The sequence below is a fragment of the Calypte anna genome, chromosome 2 (genome assembly GCF_003957555.1).
Source record: "Calypte anna isolate BGI_N300 chromosome 2, bCalAnn1_v1.p, whole genome shotgun sequence".
NCBI classification, from domain to species: Eukaryota; Metazoa; Chordata; class Aves; order Apodiformes; family Trochilidae; genus Calypte; species Calypte anna.
The window spans coordinates 107779320-107805713 of NC_044245.1; the positions used below are offsets into that span (position 1 = coordinate 107779320).

A 26394-nucleotide genomic window follows, 5' to 3' on the forward strand; every position below is an offset into this window, starting at 1 on the left:
TATGCTCTTGCACCTGCTCTTTTCAGTGGAAAACACATTTATACTGTTCTCCACTCCTACGATGTTCTTGAGCCACAGCAACTAAGAGTAAGGAACCCAGATTTGGTGCTCCAAAACCCAACACCCATAAATCAACTGCTGTGGGCAGTTAGAGGTGACTAACATACTACATTTAAAATGAATAACTGCACTTATATGTCCTGAACATGTAGGTTTACATTTTTGTTGCTGCTGCTGTTATAACCAAACTACATTTGATATGTAATCACATTTTTGCTGGTGCTGCTGCACTTACATCTGAAATACATTAAACATGGAATCAGCTAAACAAAGCATCCTCATTTCTGTATCAGCTTAATCAACCCCTAGACATTAAACTAATTTTTCCATAATTTATTTCTGAAAGGCTATAGATGGGACATTCTTTTATAGATGCTAGATTAAGCTTCAAAGTTTAAGGCAACGGGCTTTTCCATCTCAGTTGTTTCTGAATAATATTTCAAAACCCTGCCATTTGTAGCCTCTGCCTTCTCTCATGAAAGTGACCTCCTACATCCAGGTCATTGTGTTCAACTAACTAGAAGTCATTCACATTGCTTCCTTAAAATCCTCACTTTTTGAACCACGGCAGTCTCAGCAGAAAACCAGAGAATACAAGTATTTGCAATTACTCAGAAGCAGGCTCTTCTCTAAAGCCCTCACTAGTAATCTAGCTCTGCTCCCATTTAAATTAGGGGGTCCTTCATTACTCTCCTGAAAAAAAAAAAAGAAAGAAAAAAAAGGAAAAAAAAAAGGAGGAGAGGGGGAATCATGGCTCAGTTCAGGAAGTGTTACATATTCCTGCAAAATTACTTTGAACAGAGAGGCCATAGAGCATTACTCTGATCTGAGAAGCTGGTTATAAAGGGTTTTGTCTTATCTCTCCCTGGTGCTCCTTAAGTTTTCACTTATTCCAAACGTTACCCAAAAGTTCTGATGTCACAAAGGAGCCATAACTCTCCTTCTGTGGCAGAGAACAAAGAATTTTCTTCTCTAGTGAGGAACTGCTGATATGAAAGACCGATGAGCTTTTTCCAAATAAAAAGTATACCTGGTGAAGAGCTATCTTATATGGGTTACTAAGCCCTGGACCTACAAAACCAATCAATCATTCAAGACAAATTTCTCATTTACAGCATTTGCTAATTTTAAGCTTAATTGACCTGTGAAACTCATCTGGCATAAGAAGCCACGATATGACATGCTCTAGCATGCAACCTTATGGAGATGTTGCAGCACGCCACAAACAGACCACAAACGTAAGAAATAAACACACAAGGTTATTTTTAAATCCATTTCAGAGCAATCATTTGAGGACATAGGTAAAAGGGTGTGTTTCTATTTGTTTTAATGCTTCCTCCCATAAAGAGATAAATTTTTTAAACATCTCTGTTTGTTTGTTTATTTGTTCAGTACAGAGAATTCCTGAAGGGGAAACTAATATTTATAGCACTGCTAGTCAAAGTATTTTGTCTCCATTCCCAAGATTATCCCTTCAACTAAGACAAGCAAGAAACAAAAACCCTCATCTGCCAAAACCAGCCCATGTTGTTTCCATTGTTGATTTCTTTTGAAGCCAATGATACTGAAGCCTAGGGCAAATGCTAACCGACCAGGTCCTTCATTTTAGTTTCCCAAATAGCTATCCACACAAGGTCTTGAGCTTTACAAACAACTAGATCAGCCTTTAAAAATAGAGCATTTTAAACTGATCCAACTGCACTATGAACAGGACTGGGTATTGCTCAAGGGTTGCTTTTCGAAAGGCAACAGCTGAAACTTTCAATTCAGATTGGAAAGAAGCAGACTTACTGCTACCCAAGGTGAGGCCTCAAGCTATAATGCTTATTTTCTCCTCCACTTTATTTTATAAATGCATCTAAATATCCCTGTGACTGGACCAGTAACCATGAGCTATGAAAAGCAATCAAACACCAATCATCACCACACACAACAGAGAACATGAGAAATATACACATAAAGCACACACTTGGTTCCTGTGACACAGGCTCTTAAACCTAAGGGCCCCCCTCTATTTGCAGGCAGTCCAGCTCCCATCCATCACAGTAGCTTATGAGCACGCAGGTATTTAAAGCTGAAAATGTTCTTACCTTGAAAAGGTAGACTTGTGCTAAGCAAGAGAGGAATGTACTTTGTGCTACTGATTTGGGCAGCACAATCCTTTAAAAAGCATCCCTATACTGGTTGTTTTCAAAACTTGAGGAAGAGGAATTTGATTTTCATTGGCTTAAACACTTACTGGGTTTCAAATTCTAAGACTCAACTCCCTACACCCCGATCCCCTTCGAGCATTTTCAAAATGGAAACGACTAACTACAGCCTTCCTTTGCACAAACTTCTTAATGGAAATGCCAGCTTCCTTACACACCCACTCAGATGTATACAAGCTGTGGCAATTTGTCTTACAGGAATCACACAGCATCCAGCTTCTTTCCTCATGACCCCAGAGCACACAATTTAATGTCATTCTGTATTTTTAAAATTTGTGGCATTGATTTCAGTATTTCATTTAGCTCCAAGTATCTGAAGCACTGTAGTTTTGTTGAAAACTGCATATAAAAGAGAACTCTTCTGGCTATTTTTTGAGTAACCAGAGATATGGAAAATTCAAAAGTATGCTTTTGGGTAGCATTAAATTTACTGCACCCTTTTTTTCAGAGGAATATAAGACATTGAAAATAAACTAGATACCTAGATAGGAATGGGTAAGTCACTGTGAAAGTTTTTTACCAGTTACAGTTAGCAAGACCAAGATTCCAAAAGCAAAAAACACAATTTAGCCCACCCATATTGGTAAGATAAGGTAGACAATTCTGCTGTATCACTTTTTTAGTAACTTGCCCATCAGAGCATAACTTCCTTATAAAAAAATATTTTCATTTTCCCCTAGAAAAAGTTCAACCCAGTCACACTGAATAGCTTTCACTGCTCGCACATGAAAAAGAGGTATCTGGAAGCAGTCTGGTTTCTGGCATATAAATATCTTGGAAATCAAATAAAAGTGAGATCTGGCATTTGTGTATATGTGTGAGTATATATATATATGTATGGTGGTTATTACTCACACCTTGCTATGATAATATGCCTTGGCAAATACAGAGTGCTAGATGCCTTCTCTCTCTTCCCCTCCATATTGTACTGCTGTAACTGGCCACCAGCAATTTGACATAGAAAAGGTCTGTGCTTAGGAGCTCAGCTGGCATCTGTCCAGACAATGTCTGGGGAGGAAGAACTTCTCAAGAGCCACCGCTAGACGAATGCAGTTGGAAGAAAGCCTGTGAGACTGCAGATTAACAGGCTATAAAAAAACCAAAACAAACCAAGCCCAAGCCCAACACACACTCAGACTGCGTTAGCCAGCTGACAAGCTCATCCCCACACTGTGAACCAGTTTGTCAGACACTAGAACTGGTGGTGACCGGGAGCAGTGGCACAGCTCTGTTTCCAGGCTGCTTAGATAACAACTGCTTGGCTAATGGGATGGACTGGGAGAAGTTATTTTAAGTTGCAATTGCTAGTTCATATCTTATCAAAAGAGCTGGACGTGCACAGTCGTTGCTGCTAATAGCTTCCCTTCCCCTTCTGAAAGAGCAACAAGAATTTTATTCATGGCAACTAAAGATAGAGTAAGCTGTCCCCAGTGAGGGGTTTGGGACACTGCTGCTGAGACCACACCAATGAACCCCAGTGCCTCCCACTCTTCTTAAAGGCAGTCCTGCTGCAACAGGTTTGACCCACAGCTCTCTTTTTCTTGCAGAAATACCTGATCAACTTCTTTCTTACGGTGACACAGGCTCCAACTAAACCATCTTGTGGTGGCACAGCTCAAAGGCCAAGCCTGCAAAAGCAGCCCTCCCTCTCTAGCTGAGGCAGTCCCAGCTGCACAGAGAGGGTGGCAAACTGCTTTGTGCTTTCAAGCAGCTGGGAGAAGTGTTACAAATCACAGTGAGAAAGAAAAGTACAGCAGTACTGCACATCACATGAGGCAGAGCTTCATAGCAGAATGACAGCATTCTTTATTTGTTATATAGGTATTCTCTATTGGCTACATACAAACTAACTCCAACATGAGAACAGACATCAATGTCAGATCCAATATTAAGGCATTGCTGTAGCACTGGATATTCTTCAGCAGGCAAGGTTAAGTGTTGAAGGACAGCCTGACCTTGCTAGAAGTCCATCTGAAATCACAATGTTGCATGAGGAAGCTGGGCATAACTATGTTTTTACTTGCCTGACTCCTTACAGAGCCACATCTTGGCAACAGATTTCTCTAAGATCAGTCACTGAACTGTTACAGTAGAGATTGGTCATCTGATGGTACCTACATTTTAGGAAAAATGGTCCCATGAATCCTCCAATCCTAAAATCTGCTACCAAATACAGTATTTTCCATCAAGTATTTAATAACACCTATTTCAATAGGGTTTTCTAGGCCAGCTGTAATCACTTACCGCAGCCTTTTAGACTACTGTGACTTTCAGAAGTAAGACATTACTTATTTTATTTATCATTAGAAAAGCCCACATGCAGTGAAAAAGGTACATATGGTACCCAACTACCACTGAGAGGTAGAGAACTGGGTGCTTTCCAACTTTTTAAACTAGATTCTGGAACAGTTTCTCCAAGTTTTGGTAATAAATTGTTGAAGAAGATAACGTGAGGCTTTATCTTTCTGTAGTAATTACATTATGATCTGTTCCTTCTCTCCATGAAAGAAAACCCACCCAAAGGTTGCTGGATTTATTTATTTATTTATTTTCTGGCAATAAGATGCTGCTCCAAGACTGTGCCACACACAAACTGGATAAGCAGCCAACTGCTGAGTGGGAGGCTCATTAAAAGGGGCCATTTGCTTGCCATATGTCTCTTTCTTCTAGACAGACTAATTCCAGTTGTTAAAAGTTTTAAACCAGCACTGCCGATCAGCAAAACAACTTTTCTGTTTAAACGGTACCAGGAATTTCCCTAGGCATCAGAGTACTGAGAACCACTCGCTGCTCTGAGGGAGTTACTGGTGAGAACTGAGAGCTCTGGTCCCTGAGCAGGACTGGCAGAGTGCCTCACTCCTGTCCTTGCAAGGCCAGCATCTCCCCATCTCCCGCAGGGAAGCCCCTGCTCCCACCACCTCATCCTGCTCCTGCCCTCCACTGCCACCCAGGCTGCTGCTATTGTCTCCTGCTTCCTGGCCTCCACCATGGTCTCCCCCTCATTCCTCTCCTTCCTTAATACTGCTACGACTTATTCCCACACCCAGCAGGATGACTGCAGGAGTGTAAGCAGACAACATCAACGAGACTTGTCTGCTGTGGAGAAGTCTGCTTGGGAAGGCAGCACAAGCACATCTGCTCCCAAACATCCATCCAGAAGAGCTCCTGCAGATGTTTGGGTCCGCGCTATTTATCTTTACAGCGTGGGTTCTACAACACCAGTAGAGAAACAAGGGTGACCTACAGGCATCCACAGGCTTCCTGCAATGGGACAGTGGAATCAAAGTGACAAAAAGGAAACCAACCCACCCAAAGCCTTTAGGATTTCAAGTGCATCTCTCAGCCTCTTTTTCAGAATCAGATAAAGTGCTTTTTTAGATAGGAACATACGGATTCTAGGTCTCATCATAAATGTCAGTCTCTCTCCTATTTACATACTGTTTTAAGACACTACCAGCCTAAAGTAAAACTTAGGTTCTCCATGAATTTTAGTTAGAAAGTTTGTCTAAATTCACATTATGTTTCCATAGCGACTGTCCTCCTGGAGGATCTGAAAGCACTTCACACAAAAAAACTGATACCATGAACAGTTTCAAGTAATGACCATTTACCCCATCCAACACCCCAACAATGTCTAGAGAAGGTCACAGCTTATTTAATATCCCACTGCAAGTCTCATTTCTACTCAGAGTTTCTCATCCCACACCCCAGGATATGCTGTAGCCTTATACCAATTCTGAAGGACACATCCTCCCCAGCACCTGGTTCTGGGATTCCAAGTCACACACAAAAATCTCTAAGATAAGAATGCCATTTGTCTAGGAAATGTTTTATTTCCCACCACACACTTTGAACCCTAGCACTTAAATTATCAGGTACACAGTAGCTAAAGAACTGGATTATGTAAGCCCCCTGTCCATTCATCTAACACAAAGGTTCCACTTTTCCCAGTAAGCTTCACAGGGGTCCCACTTGGCCCACACAGCCTTTATGTTCTGAGTTTGGGAACGCAAAGGGCTATGGGGAATTTTATCAGAGACAGCTTTCCCCAATTAGAGCATCCTGATGAAAACTCTTTCCTGCACAGACATACATCTCACACTTTCCTATGTTCAGAAGTTTATTAACAGTAAAAAGAAAATAAAAATAATGAAATTAAACAAACCTGTTGTTCTGGCAGAAGAGAACAAGTGAACTTCTCATAATTTTGATGAAGACCTTCAGAAACCTTCAGATGTGACTGTGCATTCTAATCACAGGTTCCTCTTCCTTTTGCATGCACACGTGCAGCCACTGTGACAAAAATGGTACCTTTCACATCATGAGCAGCTCCACACACACACATTGAGAGGGATCAGGTGAGCACCACAAAACAAGGAACAGACGCAGCAAGATTGAATTATTTCAGCCACCTAAATAAAGCCAGCCAGCCTTGGCTGGCTATTCCCAGTCTAATCCAACACACAATTCATGTGAGATGAACTGGAAAAGGTTGAAACAGTGACAAATATATGAAGAGCATGGTGTGAAGGTGACTCCTCCAAAAAGCAGAGCCCTCTTAACATTCAGATTTAACAGGTCTTTCTTACTCAACACAGGCTATCAACCAGCCAAGATGACAATAGCATGTCAGTATTGTAGATTTTGTGACAGGTGGTTTGCTGGCCAGGCACTCCTAATTTGAGGACGCTCATGAAGGTCCCTGTACTGTATACACATGTACACTGCATTTCCTTCCTTGCCCCTGCTCTGCTCACCTTTGGGATCAAACAGCGTGTTCTGGTTCAAAAGAAGAAGATTTTAGCCTCACCTGCAGCAACGGGAATGAGCAGAAGAAATGGAACTTCACTTCTGTACATAAAGCTGTGCGGGAAGTAAGCACAGGCTTCAGCTTCCCTCTAATGCTTAGGTCCTTTAAAATGAGAAGTTAAATACCCATGCTTTTCCTATCCAGTTAATAATGGTCACCTTTGCTATTAGTGTTAATAGCTTCCCACACACACATACACATACTGAAACAAGTTAATCTCTGCCAACTGAGAACAGAAAATCTCTGCATAACTGCTCACGACAGAGGAAAAAAAGCCAGTTTTTCCACTCCTTGAAGTTTCAAAGCTCACAGAACTGCGTTTTCCTGACACAGCAGAATTACTGTCTTGGATCACAGGCTATATTAAACACACAAATTACATTCTCTATATAAACAGAGTTATACACAGCTTAAATAGCATGGTTTTATTTTCTTATTGGCACCAATTGATACAGTAGTTTAGTTGAAGCTTAAGACATCTGTGATGTCAGTTGCTTTAATAGGCAGCACTGACGTGACCAGCTCTCGTTCCCAGACATGAAATGTGTTGGTTTCCATGGGGAGGATTCTGACCAAAGAATTCCTACCACACTTCCTATCAGTTGTTTTGAGCAGCAAACGCTGGGCTCCAGGGGAAAAAAAAAAATTTAAAAAATCTGTTTGGGCTTCCAAAAATTCAGATGACATCATCCTGTGTGATGAATTTCCCTGCAGCTCCCTCCCCAAACACACATGATCTATCAAAAGCCCTGCTCTACATCTCTATCAGTTGCGTTCTGTATTTACAGAAGGGAAGGATAATCATGATTTTTGCCTTGTTTGCCATATCAGTTCAGTTTTAACAGTTTCCCCTCCAGTCCCCAGATGCAAAAAGTGACAGTCAAAAAGAGATCTCTTAGATTAATTGCAGGAAGCACATAGCAAATTCTTCTTTCCTGAATTCCCATGCAGATTTAGACCATGAAATAATAAAAGAGAGGACAAACTTGAGATAAAGGAAACCCGATGGCAGAAGAAATCACCACCCAAAGTTTAAAAAAAAATGTATGCAGTAAAATAATTTTCAAATCCTCTAAGCCCTAAGGATTGTACTTCTCTACAAAAGTTTTTATCTGCTACTAGAATGCACTATGATACAGGTGAAGTCATGGGATAGCTGCATTGGTGACTGCATCATTCCTTGTAAAGATGTGACAGCAGAGACAAATGCTTGCTTTCTTCTGCACCTGCTACTCTGTTCATATGGAAACCCAACTCCCAACTTCATCCACCAGGGTTAAGCAGAAGATTAACAGAAAGCATCATTATCCAGATGAACTATCAACTCAAAACATACCACTTTTCAGCTCAGATTTTATAAAAAATCTTTCTTAAGGTTTGCACAGAAGGGAAAGCATAGATTTATTTTTTTTTTACCAATTAAATAGAGACTGCATCATTTACAACTGCTTTCTCTTTATTCTCTTCTCCCATTAGGAAAACAGGTGTGAAGTTCCAGACTTATTTTTAACTGTATGGTTTCTATGTGCTTGAACATCTGCTTCAGGGTAGGAAAGTTGTTCAGTGTCTAGAAACAGCCAGGTCATCCCTATGCCAACTTTGCTGGCAGGACCTTACCAGCTGGGCAGACTGTTTGTGCATTTCCTTTCTTTTAAATCCTTAAATTATACCTCAGGAAAGCAGAGAACAGGTTTCCTCTTAGGAGCCACATTCCCAGCTTCCTTGTAGCTAGTATTTAGGGCAGCCTCAAGTGGTCAGAAACATGAAACAGGACCAGAGTTGAGCGCAGCCCTAAATACACCTCAAATTCCCAGTGGGGATCAGCCTTTTCCTCTCATCTTCCTCATGGTTAAGTTAAGTGCTTGGGAGAAGGGTCTTAAAAGCTGCTTAAGTCTCTGTCTCACATCATGGAAATGAGCCCAGCGCTCCACTGTACCAGCCAAGAGCTAAGGCAAAGTAATTCAAGCAATGCCAAGTAAATCCTGTGGGATTTAGCCCATCTCCCTGTCTTCTGGGAACCAGTTTCCTGGCTGCTACTCTACTCTTCCCTTCACTGCAGTCTTTCAAAAGTCATCCTCCCCAGTTAATTTCTTTTGTACAAGCCCCGAGAGTTCTTTCCTAACTGATGCAACTCTGACCAGCTTCTTTGCTGCCCACAGAGATCTGAAATGAGCAAACAAACAAAAGAAACCCTCCTTATAATGAATGCTTGTAAGGTCACAGCTGAATTTCAGCAAGTTACAAGTCTGCAGACTTGAGAGGAACATGTGATCCTTCGAATTGTCAGCTGTAAAAGCTGCAAGTTTTCCCTCCCTCCTCACTCCCTTGTCACAAGTAAAACACAAAGTTCAACACTGAGGCAAATCTTAATTTTTTTAACAAGCATAAGATTATACTTGTGCTGAAGTCAAAGTAGAGGAGTGGAAGACAGCTGTATCTCAAAGAATATGCCTCTTCCACTGAGTACCTCACTGAGATAATACTGAAAAACACTACTATCACAAGTTTTTGTTCCTTTTGAGGCACAAAGCAAATCCCATTAAACCAATTTTTATAGTACAAACTGGTGTCTACAAACCAGAACCTCTTATCCCAGGTTGGAAATAATAAGAAAAAAAATGCAGACATTTTCTCTCCCTGAACTTCTTTAATACAACCAGGCTCTTCCTCCATCAGTTAGAATTACACTACCCTGTGGGCTAACCCTGCTCTTCTCATCATAACCAAGAGCAGCAGCCTTTGAGCACTGCAGACTCTACAACAGCTTCGGACATTTCAGGTGGGCCAAGCAGCAAAACTGGGAGGTGGGTGGGAACTAAAAGAGTTGAATGGGGTTTCACCAGAAGTCTGAATACAAATGTAGCTATATCCAGCCACCAAACTGAACATCAAAGCAAATTGTACAAAGTCTCTGGGCAACTCCAGAAATGTCTCATAGACACAAGGTTGCATATGTATGAAGAGACAGTGTCACAGTCCACTGATTTTCATCTATGAGAATGATACCTTTAAGGAAACTTGACACTGCAAAAAAACCTGGCTGACTCCAGAGAGATGAAGTTGAGAATGAAAGATTCTCAGCAGTGCAACCTGATGAAGAATTGCAATGCCACCACTTCGCTAGAAACTAAATTTGAACCACCTACCCCCACTAAAAAGGTATTCCTGATCCACAGCTTGCATTCTGGGAATGCTGCCAACACATGACACTAGAAAACAAGAACTGTTTACACACAGAACTCCTTGGACTTAGGGGAGACTACTCAATCAAAAATCAACTAAGCAAGCAAGCAAGCAAAAAACCTGAAACAAAACAACAACCAACTGGGAAGACATGCCCAGACATAACTTTAGTAACTGCAGCGGTAGTGGACCAAGGGTTGGACTTGATATCTCTGAGGTCCCTTCCAACCCAGCCAATTCTATGATTCTATGAACTTAATAGTTATAAAAAAAATGCAAAGTAGAAAAGATTCTCCAATACAGGTGGTCAGATAAATGAGGAATCTTTCATTAAACCTAGGTAAAGAGCTGCTACTTCACCAGACTGGCTAACAGGGGGATACGAAGAGGCAGAAGGAACATGTGCACCCACAGGAGCAAAAGAAAACCATTTTTTGCCAGCAACTTCAGTGCCTGTATTTTAATATTGATTTAGAGTTGATACTGCACTGCAGATCAGTAGAGAGGCATCTGCCAAAAATTGAAATATCAGGCTCAGAAAACTGCAGTAACAAACAGATAGAACCATGGAGAAATCTGACAGCAGCTAAAATTGCTGAAGGTAACTCTTGGGAAGAGGAAGAAAGCAAGAAAAGAAAAGCAAAAAAACCCAAAAAGAATATTGGTATTTCCTCCTGTATGGAAGAATAGTTCATACATAAGCTCAAGGTGACAGGTCTGAAAAATCCAGGAATATGAATATAGTTTCCAGTCTTCAAAGCTATGATTGTCTAGAATAGAAAAACTTGTCTTTAGGAAAGAGGAGGCAGCAATTAAACTTGAAACAAGTAGAAAAATGTATTCTGTGACAAAAAAATAAAAGCATGGGACTATGCTATTTGGGCCATTACAAGATTTTCAGACATGACTGATATCAAGCTTACAGATGAAAATGCATGAGCACCGCTCATGAAAACAAGTGCCCTCTCACTCTTTAATACTCAGGTTTTTAAATGAACACTCAAAACAGACTTTCTTGCAATTATTTATGGGAAGAAAAGGTAAGCAGCTCTCAGGAAACTTCACACAGTCAAGTATTCAGAGCTACAGAAGCCATACTTCTCTTTTAAAAGCATGAATGCTGGTGGCAATGCTTTCATTACCAGTACCTATGAAGAAAAGCTTTCAAACCTCCAACTGCTTTTTAGATCACACCAGCTTTTTCAACAACAAAACAAAACAAAGCAAAGCAAAGTAAAGCAAAGCAAAGCTTAGGCACTGGGGGGTTAAATTTCCGGGTTGTTTTTCCCCTTGGTTTGCTTCTGAGGACATTTATTCATTAATCATTTACCAGCCCAGAGACACATGGCAGCCCCCCTCTCTGGGAAGCACTTGGGCTCTGTCCTCTTGAAGTTAAGTTCAGCTGTACAGAACAAAAGTAGCAAGAACTATGTGACAGTTGGATACCAGGTTAAATTCAAAGCAAAACACAGATTAAAATGCAAAGCACATTTCATATCAGGGAGTGGTGTACCTGTTGGATGGAAAGGACCCACCTAAGTAAGTTCCCTGCTCCAGAGCAGCATCTCTCCCTGTTGTAAAACTTTGAACTTAAAAATTACCCCATCAAAGCTGTACCATACCACTCACAAAGAAGATCAGGAGTGGCTTCTCCCTAAATCCATCTGCTGCTTCCAGGGAGGCAAAGCCATGGACAAAGAGCTCTTTGCCCAGTGCCACCTTCCTTGACCAGCAGACAGTATTACATTGCACTTGAAGGAGTGAAGAGTCAAAGCTGAATGTATGACAAGGAAGCATCCCTCTGTCCATAGAGTAACACAGGTTGGCAGCAGATACCAGAAATGCTCAATCAAAGGACATTTGCCAAGTCTGATGTTTGGTTTTCCCTCCAGGGCCCTGAAGAGAGCCATACAGCATCCTTACAGAACATCCAACATACTATAAGCATCTAAGAGTGTTCAGTAATCACCAAAGTAAAAATCCAAGCTCTTTGCATATCTTGGATGCAATAGGTTCTCGGTGGGTACTGAGCAACAGCAGCTTCTGTCACCACCTCAAGTCAACTAAGAGATGCCCAGCTCACACCATACTTCACCACTTTCTTCCCTCAATCTCTAAGGTCTGGCTACCCCAGAGCAAGTATCAGAGTGCAAAACTGGGTCCTAGGGGCAGGCACACCTCTGGACATGAGAGAAAAATTTCTGCAGCTGCGTGTTGCAAAATCTCAAGGAGCTTTCCTGCTCCACAGCTGCCAAGGCAAGTTCGCTCTTGAGAAGGTCTGCAGAGACTGTCTTCCTCTGTGTCTGAAGGATGCAGTGAGGAACAGGCCCATCAGGCACTGCTCCATGATTAACTAATCAAACCAGTAGAAACAGGTTTCAGTAGGACGTTTGTTGTACACCAGTTCTACCACTGGAGAAGGGACTTCTGACTCATCCTCACCTGCTGCCCCACCTGGGGAAGGTTCACATGACAAAGTTCTGTATTTCTTCATTCAAAAGACATTAAAGAAAGCTATCAGCACACATAAGTAAGAAACTGGACAGGGTACCACCAATTACTCTGTATTAGCAACTGCATACCTCCACTACGAGGCAGGGAGGTACGAGTTCACAGGAAGAGTATTTCCAACACCCCGTATGTGTTCCAGCAATGGCACGCCCTGGAATGGGGTGTTACTTTCTAATGTCTTCACATCAGTATATTCTTCATTTGTTGCCTCCTAAGATCACACAGACAGCAGGCCTGGTGCAAGAGGTATTCTCTTCAAGCCCTGCATAAAGCTGACTAGAAGCTTTTTCTTTAAGGAAAGGCAGGGGGTAGATTTTTTTATTATTTTTTTTTAAATATGAACTCGAGAAAACAGCTTTGTTCTTGGATGGGAAAAAACCCTCTAATGGGCAAACAGAAGAATAAATGAACCACCATATGCAACAACAGAAATAAGGTCCTAAAAACCGACAGTAAATGTCTTGTTACAATTTCATTAAGCATGGGATCAAGTATCCAGGGCACAAGAGACTGAACCTGGGCTGCTTCAAGTCAGAGCAGAACACCTTTGCAGCTTGAGCTGATGCATCCTCAAAAATGCTTTTGATAACTTTTGAGTTATGTAGGCCTGGAACATAACACACAGGGAGGGTCAGGCAACACCCAAGGATGACAGTGCTCAAACCCCCATTACTTTGCTTCAGTCACTTTCAGTTATCACAGAGAAGTGGCCATCAACACCCCTGGTACACATCTTCCCACAGAGGTACCTCTACAGAGGTACCTCTTGATGACCAACAGCACAGTACAGTCCAGTTCTGCAAGATACCAATATTCTCTGTATCTTCCAGATTCAGATCATAAAATCATACCTGCTGGAGGCTGCTAAGGGAGACATTTATCAAGGTAAAGATTACAGAACTGCGTAAGCCAAATGTAGGGGTAATGTTTGTTGCCAGATGGAAGGTACAGATGATATGCACACATTGTTAGAGCAGGAATTTATTATTAGGGTTCTCAGTTCTAAGAACAAAACTTGAAACTCAGAGAACTCAGTTCTCTAAGAACAAAATAAAACTAGTTCAGACTGAAAGCTGCTAAGACCTTGTTGTAAGCACCATATATGAATGGTGTACCTGAGGAAAGCACAGGACACCAAAGCAACTTCCAAATGTGATGGTTTGCCTTGGACTCTTGTGTGCTCTGTTACACCACAGTAGGGCACTATCAGGATCTGCTCTCCATGCTATATACACATGAAGACCCCTTATGTTTGACCAGCCAGAGACACATTAGCCATTTGGTTTTAATTACATGAAAATTGAACTTGATGCTATGTTAGTTTTACCTTTAACTCTAAAGAGATGCAGACTGGAAATAGTATTCAAGAGGGAATAGTTAGACTGGCAGCTGTCATATATGACTGCTCTTTGACAGCAACAGCAAAAAATTAACCATGTCAGCCATCCCCAACAGAAACACACAGGGTACCAGCTTCTCAGTAGGGAAAGAACCATTGGCAGGACTGCAGAACTCAGGTTCTCTAAATAGTGAACTTAAATGTAAAAACATTTTCCTTCTTTAATACGGCTTTATTGTCTTTAGGTTTAATAAGTGTATCAAAACCTGACTTTGCAAGTAGCAGAAAGAGATTTACTTTATACTCTTATATATATATATATCTATATATATGAGTGATGACTTTGTGTTACTTAAGCCCATAATTTCAAGAGAGTAACATCAGTTTCAACTTCTCTTCCTGTTCACCTGTTGCAACCAAAACCATGCTGCAATTTTCTACATTAAAATTCTGCTAGAAGAAAAAAAAGTTGTTCTCTTAAAGCAGAAAGAAGCCTGAGAAGTTATTCTAACAATCTTGTCCAACGTCTCAGGGTCATTCTAGTAAGCAGTATAAGCACCAAGGTCAGCTGTGTATTCATCGTGTATCTCTAACTTGATAAAGTTAAAGCATGGAAAAAGTTAAGATCTGTAATCCAAAATTTATACAGCAATACAGTTTACAAACATTTGCCTAGAAGGACATAAAATCCTTCCTTAAAAAACGTCTGAGTCCAATATAAACATTCTGCCAACTGCTCCAGTTGCGCTTTCAGTTCTCCCATGCAGACACAGGGCTGTACCAGCCAGTCAGCACCAGGGGCTGGCTCTACCTTTTGGTAGCAGCACATCCTCTGCAGAGGAGCTTCTGGAGTGCTCCTCACCTCCCAGCCTTCTCAGAGAAGCACTACACAGCAGATCCCAGCAGCATAACTGTGTCCAGCCAGCACACAGCCCAGCACCTCTTCTTAGATTAAACTTTACCTCTTCAGCGTTCTGGACCCTAAAAGCAGTGATGCCATGAGGCACAGTGCAATGCAGCACTGAAAGCACACTCGGCGTTAGATTGTAGATTTCTGCGTGGTACACCACAACAGCATAAATTTATATTTCAGGTATTGAAGAAGTTTCTAAATACAATTTGATGATACCACCCAAGCAGCAGATTGCAGTGCTTTGCTAATTAACCCTTCACATGCTTAGACACATCTCTTCCTTGCAGGCAAGCCCAATATACATGCAAGTTAGCACTGACCATTTTTGTGAAGTTCCTTTGGCGGCATCAGAGATCATCATACGTTCAGTAAGTGCCCTCACTACAGTTTCTTAACTTTCAGTAGCAGTTTCTTAACTTCCCTGAATTTTCATCTAATTAATGAGGGGTTTATGGCAGGGAACTTTCCGAAGATTGTTTGGCAGCAAGACATGTTCTACCCACTAAACGCACACTTCTGTATTAACACAAGCCATGCAGAAAAACATATTGATATTTATATTGCAATATCTCAGGGGACAGATTTTGATTTTGCTGGTTTCTGTGTAAATTCAAGCCACGTATGAACAAAAGTATAAAGAGTCAGGAAACCATGCTTAGCAGATCTTTGTTAATTTCTTTTAAAATTAAGAACCAAGCTTTATTAAGCCCCTTCAGATCCAGTCTTCATGCCAATAACCATTTTATTTACTGTTCTCATTCTTCCAGGAATCACTGTGAGGATTTAAAAACTCTGCATTCAGTTTGAAGGAGTGTTTATCTGCTCACAGTACTGAAGGTTATGCACCCAGGAGGTTTTTAAAAAAAAATAATTGACGTTACTAAACACAAATGCTAGAAACTCTTTATACTGAGAGACACATATGAAAATATCAGATCAAAAGCTCATAGAAACACATCTTAAAAACAAAAACAACCTTCCAGAAGGAGAAACAGTGTGTAAGAAGGCAGCTGATCTGAGTTTCATCACTGAATAAGGTGCCATCACTGCAGTTGCAGCAGTGGTGTGATTGAAACAAAACATTCCATTCAACTCTTGTACAGCTCAGCACACCCTTGTTGCAGCAACATTTTTAAGGAGATTGTAAGAGAGTTGGTTACTCAATTGACAACTGGCTATACTGAAGACCAAGTAAAACAGAGCCCACATCTTTGTGTTGTAACCATGGCTCTTTCTGCTCCTTTTCCAGTTTTTAAAGTTTTTGTATCTACTGCAGTAAGATAAGCACATCTCACTCATATAATATTGCTCTATTCTACCTGTGAATAAGGATATTAAGCACTGGGAAACAGTATTAAAAATAATAAGAAATATAACAGTATTAAAAATAATAGAAAAGTAAAAAATTGGAACTATAAAATAAATATGGATTCATTGCTTTATAATCTACTTGGAACAACAGTATTACTGCATCACTCAAAAAGGAAGAGAGTGACAAGGAACTTGTGAGGAGCATTAGTGTAAAACTGCAGTATAAGGCTTCCTGACTTTTACCATGGAAACATTAAAAAATCCCCTCCAGCTTGAGTATTCTACAAAGTGCAAAACCCATTCCATTTTTGACCAAACATTCCAAGGTATTTTCAAACTTTCACTCATTTGTCACAACATTCACAGATGAGAAGCACTAGCAATTCCTTATATATACCCATATTGAAAGTAATTCTTCTACATAGCTACACACTGTGTCAATGTTCTGCCCAATGAAATACACATATTTAGTAGCCCTAGTAGTAAGCCAGTATCTCTTGAACACATTATCAAGAAGTTAAGTCACAGACAGAGGCATCAGAAGCTCAGCTTCCTCCTCTTAAAAAAGTGATCAGTGCAAGCAGCAGGCAACTCATTCTCTTTGTATTTGTATTTCAGGTCAGCAATAGTTTTACCTGCATAATGTACAGGGATTTCAATCTTTGGCCCAATGACGTAGTGACCCTCCTCCAGACTGTGAGCTGTAATTGTTGTCCACTGCCGACATGAATGGATGAGAAGATAATCGCTCTCTCGAAGGCCTTCTACAGTTTCTCCTGCAAAACAGATGTAGGTTTAAAAAAAAATTATAATTACTGCGTAAATAATTAGGAAAACTCCACAACAAGCATTTCATTCTTATTGCTGTTCATTTTTTCAGAGCAATTATGTTTCAATTCTACACGGTATTAATTTTTGCAACACAAGCATCTTTACCTTACAGGAAAGCGTAAGCCAAAACAACTCTGTGCATGAATATGATACCAAAGAGATATAATCAAGTTTACTCAGTAGCTGCTCTGGGGTTCCTTTCCTAGCTTTCTGCAGAAACAGATTTCTGACATCTCTACTTATGTCTGCCCATCTCACCTAACACAAATACCTGAAAGCTCTTTTCATTTTGAAATAAAGGGAAAAAAGTGCATTTCTGTATATTGAAAGACAGGCATCACACTACCATACAGGCACCTGAAGCCAAGTCATGTTCATCACTGAAGTAATTGAGTATCATACTTGCAGACATAGAGACTTCAGCTTTTGCAAGTCATTGCTTGATCAGCCATTCCTAGGTCTGTAAACTTAATCCTGACACTTAATGAGAAGAAAAAAAAAAAAAAATTTTAGCACAGACTGAAACCCTCTCTCAGAGATAAATTCAGCCAGAAGCCTCCTCCCAGATAATGTCCAGCTTATCTTTGTAATCTCTTATGCTCTGTCAAATTAATTCCAAACACAGCCAGAGATCCAGCTCTCCTTTCTTCCCCTGTCCCTACCAAATCCTCTGCATTTCTGCAGAGTATGCTTTCCTCCTCCACTGGTTACAGCACCTGATCAGGACTAGGGTGCTTTGCTTTGCTTTTCAGCAACTGCTACATCAGATAGACTACTTGCGCTGTCAGCTACACATCTCGAGCATGATAAATGAACAAAATTACATAGAGCAGGGTACTGCTCTTACACACCTGCAGTTCTGCTAGGTATGCTTCTGCGTTAAGCCCACAGAAAGCAGCCTTTCTCAAGGTGTTCCTAAAGCAGCCACATTCAACTTTCAGGAAGACTTAGTAGACAGCCAAGAAAAATGAAGCTTGAAATTTATTTTTCCTTCTCTCTCACCAGCCCTCTGCAGTTACAGCCAAAAATAAAGCACGTAGCTTAGCCCTGGAATCAAGTTTGGACAAAAACCATTCCCTTCAGCTACTACAACAAACTGCACTTTCTCTTCACTGTCCTCTGATGTTCTTAAAAAGTCAGTAGAAGAATGAGACTTTCCTCAGCCTGGGGCAGCAGACATTTTCATTGCTCAATGTCTGCAGAAGAGAGATACTTCCAATTGAGATGGTTTGTTTTTTGTTTGTTTGGCTGTTTTTTTTCTCCCACATCAGGCAATCCTTTCCACCGTAAGCAATGGCTACTACACACCCCATTCCTGCCTGATTTCATGCTCCCATTCTATCAGAAAGCACCCTCCTACACAATTCAAAACACAGCAACTGGTGTGTGTGAGGATTGTTCAATAAGAGACCATTACAACCATCTGCTCCGACACTCTCCAGCTACAGGATTCTGATTGTTTCCTCCAGAAACTTAGATTTGGCTAAAGAAAGGAAAGACCCATTCCAATCTGCAGAGTCTGAGAGATGAGCTTCCTTCTGTCTCGTCTCTTTCAGTCCTAAAAACTAAAAAAAAAGTTTGCTTTGCACATTTGGGGCAATACATAAGTGTGGACCAGCTGCTATATTGGTGGTATAGAGGGGAAACAACAACAAAAAAACAAACAAAAAGAAAAAAAACCAAAAGGTGTACAGAACTGCTTAGTACCAATTATTCTTTCCCTGTGAAGGTACCATTTCCAGGTTTCCTTCTTTTTCACAGCACTGAAAGTAGCTTCAAGGCAGGCAAGACATTTCAAGAACTGGTTTTCAAGTGCTCCTTGGACCACATCCCTTGACAGTCCAGCCAGGCAGATGGGCTGCTCAACATCAGCTCCTCTTCTCTAGAAAGCACACCCCCCCTACCACCCCCCCCAGTGTGCTGGGAGAAGGGACCTCAGAAAGCCTCAGGACGGGTGGGAAAGCTGCCATGCAGCAAAAGGACAACTCTTTGGCCCCATTCATACCTTGAAGGGAATTCAGATATATTTGCTAAAGGAGTCATGCACCCACTAAATTTCACCATGTCATCCAACCTCAAGCATCTCCTGCTTCCTGCTCACAGGGCAACGCCTAATACGTACAAAAATTCAGCTTGCTGCAATAGGGGCTTAAAAGTCTGGAGGAAAGCACAATAGTAATAAAAATAATAATAATAACAATAATAATATGTTATTAGAAACTCACATTTCAGTTCAAAGAGTTATGTTCAGGTTTTCTATAATCCATGGCAACAAGTAATTAATCCATCTCAAAACAAAACACCACCAGTGACATTTAAGGGAAGAACTAGTATTTTAGTAGTTTCAGTGACAGTACTAAATGAATTTGGAAGAAAATACAAAGCATCTCTGGCATGCTTTTTCTCTGCCTTACAAACTGTAGGTATAATTTCATAATCTTAGCTAAAGGGAGGCTGGATGCTACATCCAGGACTACATGGAAATAATTACAGTATGGGTCACCCTTCGAAGAGTCTGAGAAAGATATTCTCAGGAAAATAAAGACACCCATTATGAATAGGTGCTTCCAGTCATGGCTCACATGCTGTGATCTGTTTAAGCGATTACTCCACTAAAACTGGGTGGGACAGGTGAGTGTAAAAAGGAATCACTAAGGCAGGCCCAAGAGTGACTCTATAATTAAGTCTGCAGCTGAAAGCAGCTGTATTTTTTAAACAGAACCTTGGAAACCACAATTCTTGTTAAACCAATTATTTGCTCCAACCGATTACATCGGAAATGAATTTTGTGCTTTGCCAGGGGAGACTGAGCGGAGGTGGAGCACATGCCACAGGGAGCTCTCGGTCCCTCTGGCTCTCTCACAAGAGGCAACACTGTCCTTAACAAGCCCTCATCTTTCCTAACTGTGGGTGAGCTGGATTCCTGGGGTTGTTTTATAGGAATAAGCTTCTTGTCACCAAAGGGATTAATGGACTTGCAAAAACACCCAGTTAATGATGGCCTCCGTGATATGGGAGGAAATACAAGGAAGAGTCAAACATGACCAAGGGCAACAGAACATGGCAATAAGCACGCTTCTTTCTTCCATTGTCTTCTCGTGCCTTCTCCCACAAGACTTGCTCACTGTCTCCTTGAGAGAAGGACCTTTCAGGCAGGAGCCACCTCTGACCCTAGCTGTACAACTCGTTTCCCAGCCCAAGCACTGCCCACACTCGGCCCTTTACAACTCTTCTCAGCCAACTGTACCTGGCCAACTAGCCACACACATCCAACCTGATTTTTTTTTTCCCCTGCCTCAGTTACTAACCCCAGTTACGCAAGCCTTTCATTAATCACATTTTAACTATGTGGGAGAGACCTCAGCAGTGCTTACGTCCACCAACTATGCAATTCAGTTCTCACCTATTCAACATACTCCTACACTGCTGCTTACACAAAAACCATAACACCATGAGAAAACAGAGAACACAGTAAGAGTTCTTTAGTAAGAGTTTTGTCTCTTATGATCAAATACGGATTAGCTCTATCTTCTCATCCTCTCCTCCCCACCCCACATGCTTGCAGTATAATTAAACCACTACAAAGAACCTACAGGCAAACACTTGAGCTGGGTTTTTTCCCCCAAATAAAAACCATGGAAGCAATGAAGTATCACATGCAATTCCCCACCCCTCCCCAAGTTGCCTACCTCCTTCCAAAATGTGAGTCAAGTTTATTCATAATAATGTCTGAGACTAAGAAACCCATGATTTGCTAACAGTGCCTAAACCCTAAATAAAGCCTCAGTACCCTTCCTTGCCTGACAATAAAACCCTCACACTTCTGAACTGAAAAGCTGGCCAGTAGGTTCCTACACAAGCTGTCCTCCTGTAAGCACTCTGAAACCAGCATTTGGGCTACACATCATGCATGAGCAAAGCAGCACTGCATTAGCTATTCATGTGCTCACTTCACTTAAGATGTATTACTATTTTTTTAATTTCTCAAGCCATTCCTAAAAACTACCAATACTGCAAATCCCACCCTTGTTGCAGCGAAGTTGCAAGAGAATGATGATCACAAAAGAAAAACTGTTCACATGTTGATAGGGTTAAAAAGAGGCGATTGCTTAATCAAGATTCCCATGCTTATTAAATACCACCTACATTAAATGCCAATACTTCTTTAATAATTCTTTCCAGTTCCAAAACTGGATTGTCCACATTTAGCACATCTTGGCTCTGTCACTGTAAACACTCCAAACTCAAACGAGCAGCTAACAACTGCTGTGAGACTGGGAGCAGAATGCCTGGGTCTGCAAGTTCAGAGACGAATTGCTGCTCTCACTTGCAGTTTTTAAGAACCAGGTGAGAAGACAAGTTGGCTACATACATGTGTTTATATGTGGCAGGGCTGCAGCAGAGAAAGAAGCTAATTTCTTTTAAAGCAAGCACTGACCTCCCGGCAGGTTGGTGCCATCACTTAGTTTCTAAAGACGTACACTTTTACTTGGTTCAGCATTTCTGTTTCCAAATATCTGGGGTAAGGCCTCAGGAGCAGAACTGAAGACCACTCCAATTTTGAATGGTCTGAGCACTCCCACCTCCCGCTTCCTTCTGGATCAACAGTTAAAGCCTGGCCCATTGGAGGTCATAAAAGAAAATCAGTGCAGGTTCCACATATTCTGGTTTGCCAAAGCCAGCAATGTCTTCCCAACCACTGAAGAAAAACCAGGAAACAAATGAAAAACAAAACCAAAAACAAACTCAAAAAATTGCCAACTACTAAGGCTCTTCTAGTATTGAGAAACTAACTTTCAAGTCACTGCAAAATGTGCAGGCCAACATGACTCATTCACTCACAGAACTGCACTGCTAAAAATAAGCAGCAATCTACAGTAATATAAACTCTGTATAATGGCACACACTCTGTCATCCTGGCTAAGAGTTTACACCACTGCCTTAAAGCGTAAGCTTTGCGTCTGGAGACATTAAAATAGCAGGTAGCAAGCAATTCAGAAAAAGAGATGAAGTGGCCTGCAAAGTTCCAGCAACGTAACAGATACCATTTACACATGCCAGATGAACTAGATACCATCTCCTCCTGCCAGGAGGATGGTTACGGAGACATTCCTGTCATCTCATTCATCACAGAAGACTGTAAAGTGAGCTTAATGCTGCCCCTTGCACATCCATTCAAGCATGCAGAATTTGTTCTTTCTGGAACAAAACAGCTCACAGCAAGGAGGAGGTCACGGTGGCTTTTGTGAAATAGCTGGTGAAGAAGATACCTGTGAAACCCCAGAAAACACTCACCAAAACTTTGGGCCATGTGTTCTCATTAAGCCTGAGCACCATCTGCATGCAGGTAACAGATGCTGTACAATTAAGTGCATCACCCAGCCTGTCTTGGTCAGTTAAGTAGGTGGTAAGTTTAATTATTCCATCTAATGTTCCACAATAGCATAACATATCATTATAAAGGAAAATCTCAGCAACATTAAAAATCATTTCGGTGGGTGCTCAGCCAGATACCTATACAAATGATTAATTTCAACTTTAACCTAACTCAAGCTTGCACTGACATTGCTAGGAATAAAGAGTTAATTTGTGAAACAGCAAAAAGAAGTGTCTGTCTAATTAGGTGAGCATGTCTGCTGCAAAATAACTATGAAGAACTGTCAGCATGTGGCTAGTGTTACAGGAGAAGACTACCAACAATTGGCTTATTTTGCAACAACTGGAAGCTAGGAAAGTAGAACTGTTAAAAGCCAGAAAAGAGAAAGAAGTGAGTTTCTCACTTATTTATCATGCTATCATTGCACTGAGGAGCCTTACTTACACGGTATCTGCTTCACTGGGCATACAGCTTCACTGGGCTTTCCCTGGCTAAGGGCCAAACAAGCCATGCCGTAAGATATACCTTAACATTACCCTCCTGCATCACAAAAAACAAAGCACAGCCCTAGCCAGTATGAAATGAAGTTATTATCTAGTGTTAAAAAAAAAAAAAAAAAAAAAAAAGACAGTATTATGGGCTTCATGCTTCAGGTCAGAGAGAGGTCAGGCTGCTAGCACAAGTAAATGCCAGCACTGCTTTTCCACTCCAAAAAAAGGAATTTAAAACACTAAACACCAGTCAACTACTAAAAGTTGTCTTCTTTTTGGAAAGGCCACTCTTGTTTTTCTGCAAACATCCGCTAGTCACACAGCTGCCACACAGGTAACACCTTAAGGCAAATTTAATTTCTTTTCATCTTATTGGAAGATTCACAGCAGCCAAAAAGCTTTAGCCAAGGCCTCCTCTAAACACAAAAGCTCAGGGGTCAGAAACACCAGCTGTGAACAGTGAGCACCTACAAACTGAGCCCTTTGCTCTCACTGGCTTCAGCCTTCTTGGCAATGAGGTACCTGCAGCCTTCCCAAGGTAGGCTGTGTGGTATCACCAGGTGTTAAAACTAAGCTGGATACCAGAACATCCTTTTTGCCTTAAAAAAGTAAATTTAAAATCAATCATAACTCAAAACCATTCTCATCTGGCAATCTGTCTTTCCTTTCACTGGTGGGCTCATCCTTTACACAGCCTTCAAACAGCTCTCAACACTTTCCTTCTTGTTCAGCCAGGTGATTATTTGGGCTTCTGATCTTTTGAAACACAAGACAACAAAAGCCAAGGCGTAGCCGTCCACAAAAGAAAAAAAAGGCAGACAGAAACTCCTTGTTCCATACAAAACAAGTAAGCCAAAAAAAGATCAAGGTGCATGTCAGGCTCCATCACAAAGATTTTTCACTGTTAAATTCAATTTGGACTTGTTTGACGCAGAGACGCACAGAAGCACTGCTAGTTCTCAAGAAGCACTGCACTGAGTATGTTGCTTTTATGCTAGTAAGAGTACAAGTGCTTTGAAAAACACAAACAAAAAAATGCCAAACTGTTAGCATGGGCAGTAGACGACTGGAGGAGCATACTAAACAGTCAATTTTCCAATATCTCTGAGGCTTAGCATCTATTTTTATTGGAGTTTGAATTAAAGGAGCAGAATTCATTCTTTCACTTAGGGGGCAAAACTGTGCTCCTAAATAACCTTCTCTGGTTTCAACACAAGCTGAGGAGGAGAAAGAAAAGTAGCAAGTACGTGACAACTCATTAGAAGATGTACCTGACATATTATTTGCTAATTAAATACCTGCAGTGCTGTCACAAATGACCACCTGATAGCAGCTGTCACCAAGAGGAGGAAGGAAACAAGTGAGTAAATGCCCTTTTCCCTTTGCTCTTTCAGTCAGACTGAAACTGCAGACAGTGCATGAGACAGTTTCCATCTTGACTGCCCATGTACCACAATGCTATCAACACATCACCCCTCATCTCCAGCACTCAGTGGTTATTACCACAGCAACATCTCCCTGGCAGAACAGGTGCCTCTTCTCCTACAGATATTTCACTAATACTTAAAGCTTTCTTCTTGTACAATGCTGAGTTTGAAATTTACATTTTGGGGCAAGAAACAAAGACACAAAGTTTCTTATTAAATTTTAATATTGAAATTAGGGAAATTAATTTAATATTAATATTATTTAGCATGTCATGCAACATCTCATGACAATAACTTCTGTCTGAACTCTGAGGGAGGGTGAAAGGGAAGGAGTCAAACCTTGTGTTTTCTGCATGCTACAACATCATTTCTCCCACTCTACTCTACTCTTGTGAGACCCCACCTGGAGTGCGGCATCCATTTCTGAAGCCCCTTTTACAGGATGGACATGGACATGTACGTCCAGAGAAGGACCACAAGGATGATCAGAGGGATGGAGCACCTCTCCTACAAGGACAGACTGAGTTGGGGTTATTCAGTCTGGAGAAGTAAGGTCTCTGAGGAGACCTTATTGTAGCCTTGCAGTATCTGAAGGAGGCTACAAGAAAGCTGGTGAGGGACTTTTTAGGATGCCAGGTAGTGATAGGACACAGGGGAATGGATTCAAACTAGAGGAGGGCAGATTCAGGTTAGATGTTAGGAAGAAGTTCTTCACCATGAGGGTGGTGAGACACTGGCACAGGTTGCCCAGAGAGGTGGAAGCCCCATCCCTGAAAGTTTTTAAGTCCAGGCTGGACAGGGCTCTGAGCAACCTGATCTGGTGGGAGGTGTCCCTGCCCATGGCAGGGGGATTAGTACTAGATGATCTTAAAGGTCTCTTCCAACCCGGAAAATTCTTTGATTCTATGATCATACTCCAGAGTATCTGTTGGGTATTTATCCATGGAGAAATACTTCTATGAATGTCAGAGACTGATATACTAATAAAATAAATATTAAAGTAGGGTGGCTTGCTTGCTTGCGCTTTGACACTGTACATAGTTACCTAGTCAAATGTCAATGAGCTGTTCAGCCTGACATGCTATTTCTTCCACAAAAATAAAACTTACACTGGGCTATGATGTAGGTCAGAGGAAAAAGTTCATTAGGTGGAGAACATCATCTTAATTTTCCAGTTTGAAGTGGCACCAAGAATTTGTATGGAGGGGAAAAAAAAAAAATCACATCCTTGTAGCATTCCCTAATAGAGGCAGGAAAAAAACTTCCGCAAATATTTTATTTCATGAAGAATCCCACTTCCAGAAACATCAATGAGCACTGGATCCACAAAGACTAAAAATTTCATGGGATTTTTTTTGTCGCTATGATTGAATTGATGCTTGCAAGAACTACTCCTACATAAAATGCCTAATGAGAAAGAAGTAAAGAGAACATGTAGCTGTAGAAAACACCACTACTGCTACCAAAGAAAAACCTGCTTTGACATTTTTTCTATTTTGTCATTCTGTAAAGACACAAAAAATAAATATGGACTGCCAGCGAGTTAAGCAGGTAAACAGGAGTTTCTAGGAGCAAGATGGAAAAAAAAATCCAACCAAAACAGACCAACTCATGTTAAAATTTAAACATGTCAGGGCTATAAAATGTAGTGCCCTAAATTTTTATTTTAAAGTGGTCAGATTCATTAGGAAAGTCTGAGAGTGGTCTCATCTAACTGTGTCTGAACATAGTGGAAAAGATGGACAGAGGGCTCCATCATTAGCCACACAACCTTTTCAACTTGAAACACAAACATCTGCAATAAAAACTGCAGGCGTATCTAGGGCAGTTGATAATCTGTCTCACTTTTCAGTTTCCCTTCTTCCTTCTCAAACAATTTCCTGGGTAGTTTTAAATATGTGCATCCATTTAATGGTTCCACTCCTGCAGCA

General features: G+C 41.0%; 1 protein-coding gene across 2 annotated transcripts in view; it reads right to left on the reverse strand.

Annotated features, from left to right (window-relative positions):
• Positions 1–26394, reverse strand: part of GAREM1 (GRB2 associated regulator of MAPK1 subtype 1) — a 103069-nt gene that overhangs the window by 61578 nt on the left and 15097 nt on the right. The window contains exon 2 of one of the 2 annotated variants that reach the window (XM_030445612.1): positions 16973–17113. In XM_030445612.1, coding sequence (XP_030301472.1) covers positions 16973–17113 — 141 coding nt within the window. Of the gene's footprint in view, positions 1–16972; positions 17114–26394 lie in introns of those variants that run through there. The other variant, XM_030445613.1, reaches the window with a different exon arrangement.